This window comes from Phacochoerus africanus, chromosome 4, assembly GCF_016906955.1.
Source record: "Phacochoerus africanus isolate WHEZ1 chromosome 4, ROS_Pafr_v1, whole genome shotgun sequence".
In the NCBI taxonomy this organism is placed as follows: Eukaryota; Metazoa; Chordata; class Mammalia; order Artiodactyla; family Suidae; genus Phacochoerus; species Phacochoerus africanus.
The window spans coordinates 91741060-91754042 of NC_062547.1; the positions used below are offsets into that span (position 1 = coordinate 91741060).

General features: G+C 37.7%; 1 protein-coding gene across 3 annotated transcripts in view; it reads left to right on the forward strand.

The window, feature by feature from the left end:
* The window catches only part of VCAN (versican), a 110991-nt gene that overhangs the window by 45349 nt on the left and 52659 nt on the right, over nucleotides 1–12983 (forward strand). The window contains exon 7 of one of the 3 annotated variants that reach the window (XM_047778229.1): nucleotides 932–3874. The exons of the other annotated variants lie outside the window; for them this stretch is intronic. Within the exon in view, the coding sequence (XP_047634185.1) occupies nucleotides 932–3874 (2943 nt within the window). The remainder of the gene's footprint in view (nucleotides 1–931; nucleotides 3875–12983) is intronic. 3 annotated transcript variants of the gene reach the window in all.

Genomic DNA, 12983 nt, shown 5'->3' on the forward strand with positions numbered 1-12983 from the left:
CAATCTGGAAGCATTATGGTGTAGCATTTTATGATGACATGTTACTTTTTATTACGGGAGCCCATTCTTTCTGATGCTCTGGGTTGTTTACAGTGATTTGTAATTACAGAGCTAAAATATATCTTGTGGGTACTTTACTTCCTGTTCTGTGTTTGCATTTCCTGCTAATGTAAGCCTGGAACCAAGACCCTTAAGAGTGTACAGAACATAGAACAAGACATAGAACTATAACAAGTGCCAAGCAGCCCCTGCCAGAGACATTTTATTATTTATTATAAACAAAGCTACACTGAAAAGTTGAAAGGAAAAGGAAGACAAATGTCTAACACCTGGGACCAAGTGAATTAGTGGTATTAAAAAGTTTAATATCCTGTTTTTATGAAAGCCTCTACATTATGGACAGTGTAATCATTGATATGTCACTCGGGTACATTTGATGTGGCTTTTTTGTTGTTTTGCAGTCTGAGGCACTCCCTCTCCCCTGAGACATTATGCAGTTAGAAAAGGAGGGGGAAAACTAGAGACAGCAGCCTCCAGAATTGTAGTACTATGTTCTACTAGGCTTCAAGTTGGTGCTATAGTTTCTGATTAAAAAACGTGTCTACTGCTTCCACATTTTGCATGTATTTATTGTTGTGAACTTCTCTTTGTCTTAAAAGAACATAATATTTTCCTCGACCAAGAGCAGTCATTCATAGCTACTGGTAAAAGCAGTGGTAACCCTTATAATATAAAACAAGTGATCAATTTGCGATGATTAAATGCACAGTTGTCTGACTTTGGCTTAACTTAAGCATAGTTTTTAGACTCTTCTCCATCACAAAACACTTTTGGGTCACCCCAAAGGTACACAGAAGCACTTAACAAACACTGGACATACAACTTTTCTTTAGTGACTTGTCTAATCAACTCTTTGAAATTATTTTTCTAGCTAAACAGAATGTATCAGAGGCTACAACCATCGAACTGAATATGCTTGCAGAAACTGCCTCACCCACTTTATCAGAAGAGCTTCAAACAGTACCCGACAGAACTACACCAATCGTCCCTTTAATCACCGAATTACCTGTCATTACAACAAAATTCCCTCCTGTGGGAAATATAGTCAATTTTGAACAGAAAACCACAGTTGAACCTCAAACTATCCCACAGAGATTAGCCACAGAATCACTCACACCTACTGGGAGTACCAAGAAGCCTTGGGATGTGGACTATTACTTACCTTCAACTTCAGGACCTCTTGAAAAGCCAGACATATCTGAAATTAAGGAAGAAGAGTCACCGAGTACAACTGTCATCTCCCATCATGCTACAGATTCATGGGAGGGTGTCAAGGAAGACATACAAATTCGAGAATCAGTTACGCAGATTGAACAAATAGAAGTAGGTCCCTTGGTAACATCTATGGAAATCTCAAAGCATATTCCTTCCAAGGAATTCTCTGTAACTGAAGCACCATTTGTGTCTACAACAGTGACCCTGGAATCCAAAACAATAAGCACTGTCTCTGAATCCGTGACCAAAAGCCGCTTTGGATTCACTTTGGGAGAAGATGATAGTGAAGACAGAACATCTACAGTTAGATCTGGTCAGAGTACCTTGGTCTTTAGCCAAATACCTGAGGTCATCACAGTGTCAAAGACTTCAGAAGACACCACCCACACTCAACTAGAGGATGTGGAGTCTGTCTCAGCTTCGACCATTGTTTCACCTGTAACTATGCCTGAGAGTGATGGGTCACCCATGGACAGCTGGGAAGAGAAACAAACTAATGGTAGGATAACTGAAGATTTTCTTGGCCAGTATATGTCCACCACACCTTTCCCATCATGGCATCATACAGAAGTAGAATTGTTTCCTTTCTCTGGTGATAAAAGATTAGTTGAGGGAACATCCACAGTTATTTATCCCTCTCCACACACAGGAAGAGAAAGTATAGAAACGCTAAGACCAGAGATGAGAACCGTTACTTATGCTGATGAAGAAACACAGGAAAAGATCACCAAAGATTCATTTATAGAAAAAATAGAAGAAGAAGGCTTTTCTGGAATGAAATTCTCAACAGCTTCCTCAGAGCAAGTTCATCTTACAAAATCTTCAGTGGAAATGACAAAACCTTTTGACTCCCCAGCACTGACAACCACAAAGATAGGTATGGCACCAACAGAGGCAGCAGATGGGGATGAAGACTTTACAATAAGTCCAATTGGATTAGAAACACATGGCTATCAAGATACCACAAAGTACGATGAGGGTATTACAACAGTGCCTTTGACCCAAAGCACTTTAAATGTGGAGGTGGTCACTGTATCAAAATGGTCACTAGGTGAAGATAGCACAACATCAAGGCCTTTAGGATCCACAGAACATATGGGCTTCCCAGAATTGCCCCCTGCCTTCCTCACCACTACAGGAGTGAGTGGAAGGGATAAAGAAATCCCAGGTTATACTGAAGATAGAAGAGATGAATTTACCCGGATCCCAGGTAGTACTCCAAAGCCATTAGAGGAGTTTACTAAGGAAGACACAACAGATCTTGAAAAATTTACACTTAAATTTCAGCCAACTCCTTCAATTGGTATTACAGAAAAGTCAACTTTGAGAGATTCTACAACTGAAGAAAGAATTTTACCTATCACAAGCACAGAAGGCCGAGTTGTTTATGCAACCACAGAAGGAAGTGCTTTGGATGAAGGAGAAGATGTGGATGTCTCTAAGCCTGTATCTACTGTCCCCCAATTTGCACACACTTCAGATGTGGAAGGATCAGCATTTGTTAATTACAGTATTACCCCAGAGCCTACTACTTATGTAGACACTTCCCATACCATTCCTCTTTCTGTTATACCCAAGACAGAATGGGGAGTGTTGGTACCTTCTATTCCATCAGAAGGTGAAGTTCTAGGTGAACCTTCCCGAGACATACATGTCATTGATCAAACTCACCTTGAAGCTACTATTTCTTCTGAAACTATAAGAACAACAGAAATTACACAGGGAGAAACTCAGGAAGAATTTCCTTGGGAAGAACAGACTCCAGAGAAACCGGTTTCTCCGCCCAGTCCTGACACAGCCAAGGAGACAACACCACCTTTGGATGAACATGAGAGTGATGGGTCAGCATATACAGTCTCTGAAGACAGATTGGTGACCAGTTCTGAGAGAGTCCCAGTTTTAGAAACAACTCCATTTGGAAAAATTGAGCAGAGTATGTCTTATCCCCCTGGTGCTGTCACTGAGCACAAAGCAAAAACAGATGAAGTTGTAACACTAACACCAAGCATGGGGCCTGAACAAAAATATGAAACAGAAGGTACCAGTCCAAGGGAATTTGTATCACCTTTTAGCACTGGCATTACCCACCTTATAAAGGAAACTGCTACTACTGAAAAAAGAGAGAAAACATCCCTAGATTATATGGATTTAGGCTCAGGATTATTTGAAAAGCCCAAAGCTACAGAACTCCCAGAATTTTCAACAACAGAAGCCACGGTTCCAAGTGATATCACTACTGCCTTCAGTTCAGCAGACAGACTTCACACAACTGCAGCATCCACTGAGAAACCGCCTCTCATTGACCGAGAACCTGGTGAAGAAACAACCAGAGATATGGTAATCATTGGAGAGTCAACATCTCGTGTTCCTCCCACTACCCTTGAGGATATTGTAGCCAAGGAAACAGAAACAGATATCGATAGAGAATATTTCACAACATCAAGTACTCCTTCTACTACACAGCCAACAAGACCACCCACTGTGGAAGGCAAAGAAGCCTTCAGACCACAGGCATTTTCCACTCCAGAACCCCCAGCAGGGACAAAATTCCACCCTGACATAAATGTTTATATTATTGAGGTCATAGAAAACAAGACAGGTAAGTCTTTGCTTTCTAGACATACCAGTCAAGGCAATCAGCATTTTTATCTTGCAAATTACTTTTGGAAAAAAAAAATCAACATGCCAAATGCTGCCATTAGAAGATAACTGGAGTGTGAAAAAATTCTGTTATAGCTTCATATATTTGTACAAGAATTGGAAGAATATGGTAAAACAATTTGGAAGAATGTTAGATACGATTTTTCTTTTAAAAGTCATAAGAAGCCCTGCTTTGTCATCTAATATAACCAAATCATCACTGTTACATCACTTCAGAACATGCAGAACAAAATGTTTTAATTTCAGTGTCTTTCCATGCGTTACTACTCAAGTGTAGTACTAGACTGTGTTAACATTCCATTGGTCTTTAACTATTAACCTGCAGTACTTACATTGTGAACCGCTCAAACCATATTGCATATCCTAGGGCTGATAGAAAGACGTCTAAAGGTTTGTCTTGGTTTTTCTCTTCCATGATTTACAGGCTTATTATACAACTTGTGGGATGGGTAATAGGTCTATAGTTTAAATGTTATTTTAAAGAAATTTCAACATATTTTTAAGTGGATATCCTTGGGCATTTTAATGAGGTTTTAAATATTTAGAGCCCATACGATCTAGCTCAGTGCTAGGATATGCTATAATTTATTGTATCAAATATAATTTCAGAAAGGGGATATGTCGGCATTACTTCTGTTTCCGAAAAACCAGGCTGTAATATTACTTATTTTATGATTTAATTATTTTATCTCTGGGAATGTTCGTGGTAGCTTGTATTCTGCTCAAATATTTTGTTTATTTCTCCAGCAAAATTCTTAAAAGCTGTTGTTTTACGTTGATTAATACTGGCAGTTTTCATCATGAAACATAACTTATTCCTTCCTAAAGGTTAGACCACACTGTCTTCTAAATTTGGTAAGCTGAGTTGTGAATACACAGCATATACAGTTCAGTAGATCTATTGGGGTTTGTTTGTCTTTTTTTTTGTTTTGTTTTGTTTTTTAATTTAGAAGTTAAGATCATTGATTTTAGTTAAGTTACCATATTTTAGTTTTAATATGTGGATTAAAGGAATAAATACTCATTTTTCTTTGACCTGGCTCTAAGAAGTTGGGCTAGAAGAATGTTTTTTTGAGCAGGTTTTCTTATTGTTGGGATAGTCCCCTCAATGTACCATTTTTCTCACGGGTGATGCTGTCCTCATTAGTCTGCTCAGGGGTGCACCTGTTGGAAACACAGGTTGCTCCAGTGGCAACTCAGCTAGCTTCCAGTGCTGTTAGATGCTAACTTGGCTTCTACTCCCCAGAATTTTCTCAGTGTAAGAGCTCTTGTGGGGCAGTGAATAGTAAAGAAGAGAACACAGTCCCAGACTATTGACATTAATCTCCACTTCCCAATACAGCTGAGCAAGGCCAGGACTGGAGCATTATTTTCCTGCTAATGATGCAGTTTCTTGGAAACCATAACATTGTTCCTCTCTCTTGTATTCCTCTTCTTCTTGGAACTGGAGTTGGAGAGAGGAAACGAGCTGCCAAGTAGTAGGGATGAGGATTGCTGTTAGTAGGATTGGAAGAGTGACAAGAAGATATGACTATGAAAAATAAAGAAGTCAAGAGAAGCAAAAAGGGATTACTATGCACGCTTAATCTGAGAATTAAAAAGAAATACTTGAATGACTAACTATACAGTTTTTCCCAATTTAGATTACTCTCTTTAGTGTAGAGACTAAGTTGAATTAAATAATGCAGAAAACAGTTAACAAAAAAAGTTCTTAAAAACTCTTCGAAATGGGAAACTGTGCATTAAGGTTAGGGTGATCAAATTACAAAATGGAAAAAGTGAAACTCCCTCTCTCTGGAAGAACTGGCAGTCACGAGGAAAAAAAAAACAAAAAACCTAAGTTTATAAATGGTTACTTGAAATGGAGGGTCTGAGTAACCTACCTCAGAAACTATTTACACAACGTGCGTATTTTTATTTGAGTTGTGACCTTAATTCAGCTGGATCTTAGAAACACCGCAATGAGGCGTTTCCTCTTCTTTCTTCCACTTTTAAAACATGTAACCATGACTTGTCTTCAAACTAATTTTTTATTCAGCATTGATAGCAATGGGTCAGAAAACTCTGTGGATAGGGAGTACTTGTTACTCTAGTAATGTTATCTCCATTAGCAGGGGACTGTAGTGAGTGTGTGCGGGAGAAGGGGAGGATAGAACATGTATCTGTCTAGTTCCCTCCCTCCATCTCTCTCTCTTTCTCCCCCCTCCAGCCTATCTGTCATTCTTGTGTGCTTTATCTGTGCCATTCTCCTTAAGACTAAAAACACTGTTTATTGTCTTGATAAGACAATGAAGTTGACTCAGATCCAACTACTTACTGATACTAATGTTACTTGTTTTCTATGAGAAATTTAACTTTTCAAGCATTTTTCACTTTGGTAAGGGAAAACCCTAAAACAGATGTTAAATTAATGAGTTTTAAGGCAGGTGTACATTAATAAGGAAATATATCTGCGCCTGGAAAAATCAACTTTTTTATGTATCAAGGCACATTTTTCCAAAGTGGAAAATCCTTGGTACATATATGCGTGTGTATAAATCTATTCAAAAACATAAAATTGACCTCTACACACACTATATATTCCCGTAAGCACAAATACCACCCATGCTACACTACACCAAAGTATTCATGGTTTTTTTTTTGCTGCATTCAGCAAGTCATGTAAATCTTGACTTTCAAAAAAATTTTTACTACTGTGAAACAAAACATTCTGTGCAGGACACGTTTATGTTATAGTTGCTCAAATGAATCTTAATAGCAACTTAGGGTGCTATAGCTGGAGGGCAAATGTAGTTAGAAGTTAAAAAAATTCTGAAGGAACTTTTCAGCTCATAAAACTTTTATGAGCTGAAAAATGCTATAGGGTGTGTTTAACAGTGGTTCGGGGGATACTGAAAACATGCCTCCTGTCTATTTCAGGAGTAATTTGTACACCTGCGTTTTGAAAAATTATTGAAAGGTTTTCTTTGTGAACATGTATGAAGTCTACAGGGTTTAGAGGCATAGGGAAAGTTTGATCAATTATGGATTTTTTTCCTTTTTCTTAAAGCATGCGCCTTCTTGAAATCATCTGAAATGTCACAAGTTAGTTTAATAGGATTGTGAATGTTTTTAAAAACTAATGTATACTGATAAATTTAACTTAAAGAATAATTTGGAAATGTATAGATAGTAAATTTAGAAATTATTATGCAAATGCTCACATAGTTATAACCTTAAAATACATGGCTTCTTGATTTTATTTTAACACCATAATAGTGTAGTATGATAGTATGCATGTATAGTGCATACTATTTGTCAGGCCTGCTTGATGTTCTTTGTCTTGTCAGATGTATGTTTTTGCTAGTTTTGTAATTTATAGCTATCCAAATCTAAGTGTAAGACAAGAGTTAAGTCAATATTAAACTAACATGATATTAGTGAAATGACATTAAAGATAAATGACTTTTTAAGAAAAATAACTTTGACCTCTAAATTAGAGTTCATTTTGCTCTGTTTCCTTATTGACAATTATAGCTTCTTATTGTTTACATCATTCAGAAACAGTCCCCATATGATTAATCCCATCTGCATCTTTGCTTGTACATTCAAGACATGGACATAAATCCAAAGATTTATTTTCTGACTATGTTGATATTAAGGAGAGGGTAAGGAAGGAAGGACCTTGGCTCTAGGAACAGGATGTATGTGGTCAAATGCCAACATTTATATCAATTGCACCGTCATCATTTTTTAGAAGGTAATGTTAGCACAAGATAGTTTCATAATTTTTAATTACATATTTTTATAGAGTTTATTATGTGGAAAAAATTACTTTCAGATTTCTTTATTATAGGATCAGATTTCTTTCTTCAAACAGATTCTTACTCAGGGCCTCCATATTTTGAGTAGATAAAAGAGTGACTTCTCTGGTTAATGTTTGAGAGGGGAGAATAAGAACCCCAATTTCTTGGGACTTCTCCCTCACCTGCTGTGGTTGTCCCTAAAATAACGTGTCCCTCAGAACACAGAATGATACCATCTAGATAATTCAAAATAAAATAGCCACCTTCACATCATTCCTGAATGAACTGATTTTTTTTTAAGTAAAAACATTTTTAAAATTGGTCTGATTACCCCTCGATATAAATATATATTTATATGTATATATAACAAATTAAGCAAATCTAGTTCAATTTTATTGTTGCCTATGTGTAATCAAGATCACATATAATTACATTTCAGGATATCATGTGAATGCACAGAGTGAAATCATCAAGCACACACTTAGGTCTTCGTACCTCCAGATCACTTTTTGCATATTTTATCGTGTTTAAACCTCAGAGATAATTTGTGAGACAGCTAGGGAAAGTATCGCAGGAGGGCAAATGGAGGCACACTGGGTCTGACACTTTGGCACTGGTCTGAGTCTTGGCGCTCCTTAGAGCATTTTTGCAGTGAGGCAATGCTCTCCCTTGATGAACTCACAAGAATAGTGACCCCCATTGGCTGAGGTGCTGTCCTGTCCATCAGTTTCTAAAGAACATGGACTCTGGAAAGACTGGCTTCTCTTGGGCATTCTATGGGCTTGTTAGGAGTAGATGACTTAGGTTTAGTTTGCTGCTACTATGAATATTATATTCAGATACCTGCCTTGGCAAGAGAACAGCACACTGAAATCAATAGCTCTGCTTCTGGGCTGCTTCTTCCTGCAGAATTTTGGAGCACATCCCCGAAAGTAGACGGGGCGGGTGCCTGCACACTTGAGTGGTTCCCTTTGCTGGGCTCCAGCCGAGGCTTCCTGCCAGAGGAGCACATTTTTTTTTTTTTTTTCTGCAGGGAATTAGGATGACTTCCCCCATTCCTCCTTGGCTGCCTAGAAAAGGATTAAGTTCTTCTGTTAGTCAAATAATGAAAAAAGAAGAGACGGTCTGTGTTTCCTTCACTTCTATAGTGTGAAAAAAAGAATTGGCCTTAATGTTTCTAAATTATTAATGTACCGCATTAATATATATTAATGCATTGCACCACAGATCAAAGGTTATCTTTTTACGAAGTCCTTCTAAGTGAAGTATTTTGTATGCATAACACATACGCTCACATACAGACACACATACAAGCACACATAGAATCTCAACTTTTAAAATGCTCTATAAATGCTTTTTAACCCATTCATCTTAGGAAAAATGTAAGAAACTCAAACTGTGTTCCTCACAGCTTGAGGTTTACTAACAAAAGAGCTGTTCTTTAGATAGCTGAAAGGAACCTTGTTATCTTCTTCCTAACATGAATCAATGCCTATTCTTTCTGAAAATGGCATTTGCAATTACAACTTACTGTTATCAAAACTACTCCTGAGGTGGGGCATTATCCAATGACAAATACCACTTAGTTCTCACCGACAGTGACCTTGAAAGTAAGGCACACACTGTCTAACAGCAGAGTACAGTCCATCAAGGGTTACCTTCAGTTAAAGCTACAACATACTTTGTTCTTTGACAGATACTAAAAGGGGCACAAAATAGGCATAAACCATAGGCCCTGCTCCCAAGGACTTTGAATGCATTTGGAGAACCAGTATTAACACAATCAAAGATAACTGTAGTCCAGAAACACATCATTACACGCTAGGTATGAGGTACTGACTGAATAGCAGATGAGATCAGCAAAGAAGGAATAAATGAAGGCAGAAGATTCAGAGAATAGTTCATGAGAAGGGAGAGATGTAATCCGGACCGTACATCAAAAAAACTACCAGAAACTAACTGTTAGCCTGCTTCCCATCAAAGGCTCACCAGTGGGGTAAGGAGCCCCAAATATGATCAGGCAAACATAGGGCTGGGATAACAGAGAGGGCCTGGCCTGTTTCAGAAGATGAACCTTCTTAGGATTCACCTGGAAATCTGTACAGATGTATGGAAACCAGAGAGATTCAGTCAACTTCCTCAGGAGGGAGTGTTCTCACCCTTTTCTCTTCTTCAGTGATTGATACTTTATTAATTAAGAGCATCTTCTGTAGGTTAAGTACTTTTAGCTTTTCAAAATATATCCCCATGAAATATCGTGGTTTAGAGTTACACACCTGTAAAGTTAAATGACATAAAACTACTTTTTAAAAAGTGGGCTGTGTACTCTAGAAGGTGATTTCGAGGTTTATTGACATCTTAATTCAAGTGAAATTTGAATCAGTGGAATTAGAGAAGCAGGTGTTTTAAGTTGAGGAATCTAGAGTTAATGTCTCCTTTGATTCTCTGCCATGTGGACCCCTGGATTTCTTAAACCTCCTGTCAGAATTTTTTGGCAAGTAAAATGGATCTAATGGTCATTGTCATATGGAAAGAACAATATTTCCTAAACTCTTTTTTCAAAATCATAGGGATTATGAAACAAACATAAAAAATGACCATATATGTATGTGTATATATATATATATGTACACACAGATATATATCCAAACGTATATTTATATACATTTATTTAATGAATACTCAAATATTTGCCATGGCCTAGATACTATACTAGACCTGGATTTCTGAAGCATGTTCTGCCTGTTCTATTCTGAATAACCATGGCGAGGTAGTTGATTTGCTCCATACATGGAAAAGGCAGTTGGTATAGTGGAAAGAACCTTTAGAAACAGACCTGGGTTCATAGTCGACACTGTCATTTGCAGTCTGGTCTTGGGTCAACTGCTTTATCTCTGTAGGTCTCAGTTGTTATAACACTAAAAAATACATGCTAATACTCCAAGTGTACCAGATTGCTTAAAGGAGAAGGAGATCTTTTCCAGGGTGTATCAGTCACTGTGGTGGCAGGCACATCGCACATCATTTAACACTCCTTAAGGGACTGGAAAGCACTGAGCACCGTGCCTGGCACTTGGCAATGACAGTACAAATTAATTCCCTCTCAGCTTCAGCAGTTAGTTCCTTCTGAACTTTTAAATGTAGGACAGTTTAGATTGTTTGGTACTAAGTAGGTGAAAATGGAATTATGTTAAAATTCAAGATGATTTATACCAGAGGGAGACAAACATACTATAGTATCTGCTCAACAGCAAGAGCTTGTTAAAATTTTAATCTTCTGCGGATTGTGTTTGTCTAGGGTGATGCCATTTTGGGTGCAAATCAGAAGCAGCTGCAGCCCTTATTTAAAATTTAAATATAGTTTTAGTATTGATTCTATAGTATCTATATGTAGAAATCATTAGCTGTCTGCTTTTTCATGTGTGAAAATTGGGCTCATGATTTTTGATAACTACCAATTTAATTTTCTTTTCAAAGAAAAGATCTTTTTACAAATTCTTTATAAATTTTTCCAGGTGCTAGGCCAGGCCTCTTCTTGCATATTCATAGAAAACATGGACATTCCCTGCTGTCTTTTTGTTGTTGTCAAGGAAACCCCCCAGTTCTCTACACAGGGATTACATTCTTCTTTCTTAATAGCTCTTAGATCATTCATTTGTGCAATGAATAAAAAATGTATTCATGGGCCCAGACAGTGTTCTGAACTTTTGGGGGGGAGGGGTGTAGCCAAGGGGAGAGAGGGGTGGTGAGAGAAGCAATGGGGATTTAAAAAACAAAAACAGAAAAAGACATGCTCTCTGAGGTTTCCTTTTAATGAGGTAAAGTGATGGTTTTATTTTTACGAAGGCATGGCTTATTTTTGTCAGTTTACACAATTTTTAACATGACACCTCAGTGAGGCCAGTTTGTCATGTACAAAAAGAAAAGCTGGTTAATACGTGGCTTTATTGATAGAAGATTTCCAAGAATGAGGTCCTGGTTGAGGGGGTGGGGTGTGTTTTGGTGAAAACTTGTATATTTTTTTCATTTTTATTGAAGTACTTTTTTTTTTTTTTTTTACAACACAATTGAGGTGATAGAAAATGTAAACTATTCTTTTACCCTGAGGCATCATGTGGACAATTGAGAACCTGTTACACTGCATTAAAATTTGTGTTCCTTAGAGAGATAAGCCAGTGTTTAGACTGTCTGAGTAGGAATCAAGAGGGAAATACCTGTCTATTGGCATGAAGGCTATAATTATTCTTAATGGAGTGGCTTGATTTGGGGGAGAAGAATAAATTAAGGTGAACCTTCTAAATACTTGCTGTAATTACTGTGATAATGTAGAAAGCATATTTCCATACATAATTTAAAGTCTAAGTAAGAGATTTTAAACTGGAAAGAAAGAATCTCTGGAGTGAGAAGAAAATTTAACTGTATTTCAGCATCCAGGTCTACAAAAACTTGACATAGTGTGTCACATTACTATACCCGGATTTGCTTGTACCCGCTGTACAATCAGCGCACGCTACCGTGACTGGCTACTAGTGACTTTATATTTTCATTTCATATCACAGTATTCTTGGCTTCTAACAGGGTGAATTCGTTTATTCGGACATATGCCGCATTGTAGGTTTTGGTTTTTCTAAGTTGAGAGAGGGGAAAGAAAATACATTAATTCTGTAAAGTATAATGGAATACACTGTAATTATCATTTTTCTCTATGTTGTAATCTTACTTTGCTCTGCTCTGTAGGGGAGCCATTTTACCTTCTGCAGATAAAACCTCTACCCATCTCTTCACATTCAGTCCTAGGAAATATGTTAAAGTTTTGTTGAAATAAAGTCATTCACTCAAACTACTCTGTGGATGGGGAAAAGAAATTACTATCATCTATAGTTTAGGTGGGAAGGGAACGTGAAATAACAAGTAAGCAAAAAGAGTATGTAATAAAGGCCAGTTGCTGGCTTTTGTGAAAGGAAAAATCGAGGTAATATGAAAGAAGTTGCTCTAAGAAGCATTTTTGCAGGCATAGCCTCAGAATTGGCCTCACAAGAAACTCTAGGCATTCATCCCCTCACCGAACCACCATCCAGTTTCCTCAGGAGGACCCAAAGCTGCACCAACCAGACCCCAGCCAGCTGACAGACAATGATGCCATTCTGGTGTAGGGGGCGGGTGTTGGTGGCACCAGCAAACTGCCTAGTGCATAAATATTGCTTACACTGCTTTTCAACCTTGGCTCTGTATCAGAATCACCAGGGAGCCTCCAGATAAAAA